This window comes from Mesitornis unicolor, unplaced genomic scaffold (genome assembly GCF_000695765.1).
Source record: "Mesitornis unicolor isolate BGI_N332 unplaced genomic scaffold, ASM69576v1 scaffold7817, whole genome shotgun sequence".
Lineage (NCBI taxonomy): Eukaryota > Metazoa > Chordata > Aves > Mesitornithiformes > Mesitornithidae > Mesitornis > Mesitornis unicolor.
In genome coordinates this window covers 102,341-111,896 of record NW_010195722.1, presented here as the reverse complement: position 1 = coordinate 111,896, position 9,556 = coordinate 102,341, and the positions used below count along the sequence as shown (strand labels likewise).

The 9,556-nt window shown below is 40.3% G+C and overlaps 1 protein-coding gene across 1 annotated transcript; it reads right to left on the bottom strand.

Annotated features, from left to right (window-relative positions):
- Positions 1–246: 246 nt before the first annotated feature.
- Positions 247–4,782, bottom strand: LOC104543578 (15-hydroxyprostaglandin dehydrogenase [NAD(+)]-like). Its single transcript, XM_010188221.1, has 3 exons — positions 4,690–4,782; positions 4,425–4,548; positions 247–410 (listed from the first exon to the last, which is right to left on the bottom strand). Exons 1-3 carry the CDS (start codon positions 4,780–4,782, stop codon positions 247–249), a joined length of 381 nt encoding a protein of 126 aa, XP_010186523.1.
- Positions 4,783–9,556: the final 4,774 nt, after the last annotated feature.

The window sequence follows — 9,556 nt, the reverse complement described above, 5'->3', positions numbered from 1 at the left end:
GGCACAAAATTGTTACACCTACCTGGATTTCATTGGGTTTTATAGAAAGAAAATTTTGTCTGGTATTAACCTGAGTACCTCTACACAGTGATGTATGTCTTGAATAGACAAGTTAAAAGATGAACCATGCACATATTTATTGGTTAGTACATAAGCAGTTACATTGTTATTGTTTCAGTAGCTGTGTTTCCCAGTCCAATAATTCCTGTTCTGTCATATGGCACAATCTGTACAAGCCAAAGGTTGTTAAGTGTATTCCAGCATTAAATAAAGTATGAACACATGAAAGGAGATAATGCTTACCAAGTTAATTTGTATAGTGCTTTCCCAGTCCTTCTCATTGTTCACTCCAGCATTATTAACCACAATATCCAGCCTTCCAAAATGTTCAGTTACTTTTTTGAAAGCACCTGTAGTAGGATCCAAGGGTGAAATTTCTTAGCACTCATGGAAAGTGAGAAATAAAAATACAATGCATGCATACAAATCAATGGTTTCTTAACTACTAATTAACAACATGCAATTAAATTATCTAACAATTCACAAGTATTAAACATATTCAGGAAAACTGAAAGGATTAAGATACTGTAGTTGTTTTTTCATTCAGTTATGCCTTATAACAGGAGCTAATGAAAGTTTTTAGCACCCCACACATTTTGTGTCAGATAGGATGTTTGACACTCTAATTACATAAATTAAGCATTTATAGTTTGATTTGTAACAGTTTGATATAGCTAGTGAATTAAAGATTTGGCACCACCTATTTTAAACGAAAAACGAAAGCTTCATGTGTTTAGAACAATTTTCTTGGTTGAGTCTGAATTGAACCCAAGAATGCAATTCTTATACAGTCATATGACAAATATGAATCTTTAATCTACAAATAATTAATGGTAACTCTTGTTTAAATCTATCCTTTTTTTAATAAATTGTTATACAACCTATTTTTCAGGTAACTTTAATAATGTGTTTCTCAAATTTAAATCTTCTTCCTTCTGTTGATGAAAATAGTGAGCTATCTTTCAAAGAATTTAAAAATACAGAACTGGGAAACTTCCACAATGACATTGTGTTCTCCCAGGTGACAGTGTTTAAACTAAAAGATGTGTATGGAAAAACATGATGATGTCATAGTGATGAGCAAACGCATCTAGGCTGGCTCTGCTTTGACAGGATAGTTGGGTGAGATGACCTCCAGATGTTCATTCTGGACTAAGATTTTCCATGACTGCAGACATTATCTGACATGTATATACAGCTTGTTTGTTTTTCTCCTCCAAATATTGTTCCTCATTACTAAATATTTACTATTATGTAAATCAAGACACCATTCCCCCAACATTGTTTTAAAAAACATCATTTGGTGACTGACTAAAAATCTAACATATTTCAGGTATACTGAAATTATGTTTAACAGGTCTTAATGAAAGCACTTAACTAAAAGGTGATCCCAGGACCATCTTAATTCTCTGATCTGTAGCCTTTGGCTATTGGTGTCAGAGGCATGGCAGCAGCTTTGAGACATCTGCCTTTTTTGCAGCAGTTGCAAGGGTTTACAAAGTTGGTGTTTTTTTTTTCTTTGCACCAGATGGTTGGTGCTGTTACAGCCTTTTCTTTGCTTGAATGCTGCAGGTCCATGACAGTCATCATCCCGCCATCGGAACAAGATCTGGGCAGCTGATGCAAAAAGTTTTATTTGTCCAACTGCCTTTATTGCACAGATATTTCTAATATTCTTATTCTGTAATAAAATATTTAAATATTACTAAAGCCTCTATTTTTGGCTGTCTGCCTTTTTGGCTTTTGTTATGTGTGTTGGTAATTCATTCTCTGGTTTCTCAACTTAACCCTTCAATCACTTCTCATTTTCCCAATCGTGCATCAACAAAGACAAACGAAACCCTTTTGCTTTATTAGTAGCAGAACTGATTATTCAATTTAGTTTTAATGAGTAAAATATATACAATTTTGGTCCTTAATAAGCTTCCAAATTTTGGAAGCTGGCTCTCCGATTCCCTTTTAAGCCCGCTGTAAATAACAACTTTCATCAACCTCATTCTCAATAGAAACTTTTGCCTTCAAAAAACACCATAAATTATAGTACTTTAAAAAATTATTCCTTTATTAAATCCTTTATTAGTCTTGACCAATTGTAGTTTTCTAGTTTACACATTGAGAAAAGTCAAATGCTTTTCAGCTGTTTGCATATCTGTGTTGAAATAAAGAATGATTACCAAATTTGGAATATTTCTGGTAAAAGTTTACCTGCCTACAGTAATGCCCTTTTTTAACTTTATTAATAATTTATTATGAGTTTCTTCTTTCTGTGGCTAGGTATCACCCACACGTCAGTGTAAACTGACTTGTTCTTCCCTTTTCAAATGTAGAATAATTCTGTGTTTACATTGTACACTCGTTGATGCTCATGAAATCATAAAAATTCAGAGCAAATCACCCTATGAAATACAGAATGAAGAAAAGTGAAGAGGATGACCATTTTAAAGAAAAGGTAAGGAAAACAGCAGAAAGTAAGTGCAAATACTAGTTATATGTGAGCTTTCTAAATATTCATGGAAAGCAAAAGTAAATGTATGGTGATTTTTCAAAAGTGGGACAAGATAGAAGATTTTTGTAGAAGACTATGTGAATGAGCCACCAGAGAAAAAAGCACAGGTAATACCTGAAAGCAGATGAAGCAGCTGGTTTGCTATGTATAAGCCTTATGTACCTACAGATACTTGTTCTAGTACTGTGGCTTATTTCATACCAAAAGGGCTAAATTTAAAATGAGAGCAACTTCATTCATGCACATGACCTTTAGCATAAAAAGCAAGTACAGGACTTGACGCATCCACTAAGAACTTTAAACACTAGAAGTGAAATTAATCCAAGTTTATTAAGTGATGCAATTACAAGTGAAAAAATAGGAAAATAAAGCAGTAAAAACCACCTCAAAATCCCAACCAACAAACCCACTAAAAATACCCCAGAAACACCAAAGGACTGTAAGACACCATTGCAAATTTATGCTAAGAAACCTGCATCAAGAATAATAAAAGTCTCAGAAAAGCGTATCAGCAGCTGCCTGGTCTTACTCTTACTCCTGGTGAGAGCCAATTCTTATCCTACTCTGGTTGCTCTTTTTCTACTAACTTGGTTCCCAAACCTCCCTTGCTTACCCATCCCACTCACTCCAGTTCCTCATGCACACCCTCTTGGCCCTGCACTAGCCTGGCACCAAAGGAATCCTGGGAGGTGGGAGAGAAAGTACTGTGGGATAACACCCATGCTGTAGCACATGCTATTCCTACCTCTAGAATACTTTTTCTTGCTCCTAGGTTATTTCTTCCACTTGGAGGAGTCAGTAATCAAGCCAGCTGATAAAAACGCTGCTGATTAGAGCAGATGTCAAATTTAAAGTTCAGCATTCCTCTTACAGACAGAAAATGTAAAACTTTGGAATTAGGCATGATCATGCCAGCTCAAAGCAGTGAACAATGTTGCTGAATTCTGGACTAGCTGCAATGTTTTGTGGTAGAGGAATGCACATGCTCAATCACTACTGTTGAGAATGGGGCCAGTGAAGTGCAGAGAATAAAAGCAGAACTAAAAATGCTCCCATCTAGTCTTACACAAATGAATCTGGGGAAAGGGCACTGACAAGAGTGATTTCAAACTCTGAATTTGAGTAGATACCTATGAAAGTATCTCTTTAATAAAGAAACTTTGCTAAAGTGATGTGCCTGTTATGAAATATTGTGAAGGGTACATCGACATCATACAACATTCTAAGAACTTGGTAGGGAACATGATTTATTCACTAAGTGAAAACATAAGTGCAGATCATACATGACAGAAGCTCCTTGCCATTCCCTGCATCTGCAAAATGTGTGTGAGATGTTATCGATCCATATTTTACACCATGATAAAGCAGTGCCCCATCTTTTGCCAATTCTAATTTCAGCTGCAGCAACACACACTGATAGCAAGTGTCCTGTATGGAAAGAGCACTGCAACCCAGAGCAGAATTTATTACTCCTGTGTTGAGGGAATGCAGCTTGGAGTCTGTACTGAAGACGCATAAAAAGCATGTCCATGCTTTAAAGTTCATATATATTACTCATAAAATACCAATTATCTTCTGCAGAAGCTTCCATGCAAAAATATCACACACAGCACTCAATGGAATTTATTTCGGCTCTTCTTTACCATAAGCCAAGTAGCACGGTGAAATACACGCATGCTGGTAGTAATATTTCTCATCTGCAGGTTCAGAAACAAATCCTTTTTGAGTCACTGTCAGAAACGATTGAGAGTAGGCTGTCCTCCAGAAACCTTAATTGCACGCATTGGTGCAGCAGCCCAGACTCTTTCAGGTTGCTGCATGTCAAGCCGGAGCAGAGCACGGACAGTTTCCTTCTTACCTTTTAGCTGCTCCGGATCCGTAACGTCGCACTGGATGAACACCGTCCTCTGAGCTTCAAACTGCTCATCCAGGACCGCCTTGCTCTCCTGCCCGGCCTCGGAGTTGCGGTCCAGCAGGGCCACCTGAGCGGGCAGGAAGGGAAGGACTTTTTTCGCCCCCCCGCCGAGCCGAGCCCGAGGGGCTGCCACCGCCCCGCGGCCGCGGGTATCGAACGGAGGGGAGGGGCAGGGGACAGAGCGAAGGGGGCGCTTCCCGGGGCTTACCTTCGCGCCCTTGCCTAGCAGCGCCTGAACGAAAGCCCTGCCGATACCCTGCGCCCCGCCAGTGACCAGGGCCACCTTGCCATTGACGTGCATGGTCGTCGCGCTGACTGCCACCGGCCCCGCGCCCTCCGAGCCGGAGCAACTTAGCGCAGTGTCACCTGCCCGCTTCCCTCTCTCCTCCACTCCCTTCCTCCTGCCCTCCCTCTTTTCCCCGTCCTCCTCCCGCTGCCGCCGCCGCTGCTCGTTCCCCCCACTCCCCTCTCGTGTGACCGACAGCCGCCCGGAGCTACTTGGGCGGGGGGGGAGAAGGGGTGGAGCAGGTCATTAAATCGTTCTCCCCAGCGCCTGGATGAATCCCAGAGATCAAGAGCCAGAGAGGAGACCAGCTTCGTTCCCTCTCCAGTCCCTCGGGATTTCCTGGCCAGGACCGGCTTCCGCCCAGGGACGCCCTGGGGAAGGGGTCCTGGGGCAGTTCCAGCCCCTATCGGGAGAGGAGGGGAAAGAGCCTTTGCGCCTCCATAAATCGCGTGAGAAGCAGCTACAAGCTTTGATAAGCACTCTTGGCAGCTTCCTAAGGCTGTTTGCTTTTTGGTCGGCTCAAGTTGTATGAGCGGCAGGTTGAGGAATTGAGACAAAGTTCAGTCTCAATAATACCAAACATAGAGCCTTTTTTTATACTCTTCAAAATACCCCACTGGCCTTCTCCCTCTCGTTTGGCCAGTAAGTAGAATCTGTATGAAAAAGGCAGTCATTGAACACTGTGACTATTAGACATGTCAAGAGAAGTGCTTTCTAGAAATTTTCAGGTCTATGTAGAACATAGCTTGTACCTTAAAAAATGTTTAGCCACTTCTACAGCTTATAAGCGAAATTCTGTTACATAATGTGAATATAACAGGTAACTAAAGTTTATAAATACTAAGATATATATACAGCCATACAGCTGAAATAAGAGCAACCTTAATCATCTGAAAGCTGAAATCAATTTTCTTGTTTGTTAGCCTGTTACTGGATTAACAAATTTTATCCAACAGAAAACATAATGTTGTGGAACGTTGGGTAGATGAGAAAATTCAATTGTTCCAGACCTGAGCTCTACAAATGTATTTACATCATGTATGTGCCTGTGTGTGCTTACATGCACACTTTTTGAGTTTCCTGTTTTCTTTTGCCTGGTGTATCAGGTTTAATCTTTTTTGCTTGTGTTTTGAAGGCCCTGAAGTATTCTGACTCAGGCTTCATTTCTATCATTAATCTCTGTTGTCATTTTTCCTTGTTTCTCAGTAACAGTATAGCTATTTTGCCCTGTCTCTTACCCCACCTGCCTGCTTCCTTCTAGGCTGCCTTAGTGTATGGAATTCCTTTCTTTTGCATTACCTAGAAGAAACGAATTGTATTGCTACTAACACCAGCAAACTGTTAGAGAACCATTAAGGTAACTATGTTACCTAATTGACTAAATTGAGTAACACAAGATCTTGTTATTATAACCTTTGTCCTTAAAAATGTGAACTAATGTAATCCAGCTGCTAAATTGGATAGCAGCCGTTTAGTTTCCTAAAGATCATGATTCACAGCACTTCATAAAAGCAGTCAGAGCTGGCCTCTGGGATTAGTGATTTGTTTGAATATGATACCTGTATTTCTGGGAGAGCTCCAGATTGCTTTGGAGCTGTGAAATTTGTGCCACCTAAGCTGCCATGCCTAATGAGCTCTTTTCCAACCAGCTGAGCCAGCTTCCCTAATTTGTTGAGAGACAAGTACAGTGCCAGGTTGAAGGCACATCATGAGAACAGTGTTACCACACAGACCTAACAAAAGTACTACAGTGGAGTATTTCACCCTCAAAACAACCCTGATGAGCACACTTGCCCCCCCACCCCAACATTTGGCCAATTCATGATCAACATCTGTTATGATCTTTATTTCCACAAAGCATTAGTATTTTTTAACTGCTATGCAAAGGAAAAGATCAATAAGCTCCTCTGTCTTTCCAAACATCTGTTGCTGGAATGATTTTGGCAACTGTTTTCTAAATTGTTGATAACTTGGCATGAATGCTAAGAACAATCTGGACTCTTCAGAGGTGCTGCAATGTCTTAAGATCTCAGTGCAAACGCTGTTTCCGTAAAACAGATCTTATAAGTCTTTGTCACAGAGATCAGCTTGGTTGAATATAAATGTGGATATCATAGGTTGAAATAATTTAAAAGAATTGTGATAAACTGACCTAGGGTTTCTAACTCTGGTTTTATTGGCTGAATGGACTCTATACATTATTACATTCAAGAATCTAGATGACATATTTTGCAAGACGGCAAAAAGGGTCCATGTTGATACTCATAACCATAGCAAAATATATTTGAAATTAGAGACAGTGTTCCTAGTTAGAACAGCATGTGCCAATCCTCCAGACATCCTGGCCCATTTCAGGAATAGTGTGGCCAGCAGGAGTAGAGATGTAATTCTCCCTTTGTACTCAGCACTGGTGAGGCCTCACCTCGAGTACTGTGTACAGTTCTGGGCCCCTCACTTCAAGAAGGATATTGAGGTGCTGGAGTGGGTCCAGAGGAAAGCAATGAGGCTGGTGAAGGGACTAGAGGGAAAGTCTTATAATGAGAGGCTAAGGGAGCTGGTGTTGTTTAGCCTGGAGAAGAGGAGACTCGGGGGAACCTTATCACTCTCTAGAACTACCTGAAGGGAGGTTGTAGTCAGATGGAGGTTGGGCTCTTCTCCCAGGCAACTAGTGACAAGACAAGAGGTCATAGCCTGAAGCTGCTAACCAGAGGAGGTTTAGGCTGGATATTAGAAAGCACTTTGTCACAGAGAGGGTGATCAGGCATTGGAATGGACTGCCCAGTGAGGTGGTGGAGTCACCATCCCTGGAAGTGTTTAAGGAAAGGATGGATGTGGCACTTAGTGCCATGGTCTAGCTGATGTGGTAGCGTTAGGTCATAGTCTGGACTTGATGATCTCAGAGGTCTTTTCCAGCCTCAATAATTCTGTGATTCTGTGAAGGATGGCTCTGTGATTTACCCCTGGAGCCAGCACAGGTTGCATGGCTGTAAGGGATATGTGCGCTCTGCTCCTTCAAACTGCATTGGATTTGCTACCAATGCAGAGGTACTCTTAAGAACTTTGTTGCAACATAGTTCCTTACCACCCCAAGTTTGTAGCATGACCAACTATATAAAAGATAAAATATTGCCCATAGGAAACAGTTCTCTGTAGACATTTGCATTTTATAAATCCAGAGTTAGCACCTCAGTGTTCTTGCTGCAACTATGGGGTTGGGGAGTAAGGTGGTAGTTATGAAATATGTTTTCTCTGTGATTCATAAATTTTGAACCTTGCTTTCAGTTTTGAAGTTCATAAGTTTTGAACTGTGATTCACAAGTTTTGAACCTTGCTTTCAGTTTTCATGAAAGCTTTCACACAAGCATGAGGAGAGCCACTTTTTAATGTTTCAGTAGTCCACCTTTTCAGACAGTCTATCCTTAAGAAAAACTAGTTCCTGACTTCACATTAAAAATTAGAAGACCTGTCACAACGGGTAATAACATTCTATAAAGGTGAAAATGCCACAGAGAACAGTGACACCAAAGCGTGAAGAGACTCCCAGGTGGTTTTAATTTGCTTTTGAAAAAGAGGCAGAAATATGATCTCTCTCAGACTTTCAAAACAGACATTCTGTTCATTCAAAAACAATTTTTCAAAAAGCAACCCATGCGTCATTTTTGTTACGATCTCTTTATACTCTGCAAGTTACTATTGAAGTTGCTATGAAAACTAAAGAAGTGATCTCACTCCTGTGAATGGATTATTAGACAATGCGTTAGGAGGGCATTCAAACACAGTTACCAGAGCATGTGTACTTTGGTGTGTAGTTTAATGCATTTCCCCAAATTCTATTGAGAACAATGGGTGAAAACCCAAGCTAGAGAAATGCCCCAAATATCTACCTTTGCATGGGGAATTAAAAGACAGATTTCAGGTCACATACTTAATGTGATGTGACCAAACCTTCTTTAACAAGAAACTTAAGTGTTCAGCAAGTATAAGACAGTTTTCCACATTCAAGAGGTTTTTTTTTTTCATAATGCAATTTCTGTAGGATTTCTCTGTATCCACTAAATTAGAAAGGCAGCAATTGCTGCATAAGAAGATAAGGTTCTACAGCTAAGCTTCATTTCAGATATTATACCCAATCTGTGTATACAACATAATTCAGGAAAGAAAGGCTGGCTTCCAGAAATGTCAAATTAGAGGGCAAGAAACTGAATAAACAATAGGCTCAGAGATTTGCCAAAATGTGGGTTTTTTTACAACACAACATCATATGAGCACCTGCTAGGTCAGTGGCTAGATTATTTTGCTCATCCAGGACAGCAGTAGTACATGCATGAATATGTCATGTACCTGAGGGAGATAAGAGAACACAGAATACATCAAAGCAGAGTATAAGAAAATAGTTATGAAAAGTCTATGGACTAGAACTCATAATATATGAGTTGTTCAAGATGTCAAGACTTCCACAGTGAGATTTGGAGGGAGACACTAAAACATAAACAGAGCACTGGAACAGGCTGCCCAGAGAGGTTGTGGAGTCTCCTTCTCTGGAGACATTCAAAACCCGCCTGGACGCCTTCCTGTGCAACCTCATCTAGGTGTTCCTGCTCCGGCAGGGGGATTGGACTAGATGATCTTTTGAGGTCCCTTCCAATCCCTAACGTTCTGTGACTCTGTGATAAAGCTCAGTGGTTGTCTGTCTTTTCAAAAATAGTGGACAGGATAGTAGAAAGCATAATGCATTTTTTTGAAAATAGGAGAAATAAAAATTGAAGCTAGTAGTTTTTACAGAATAAAA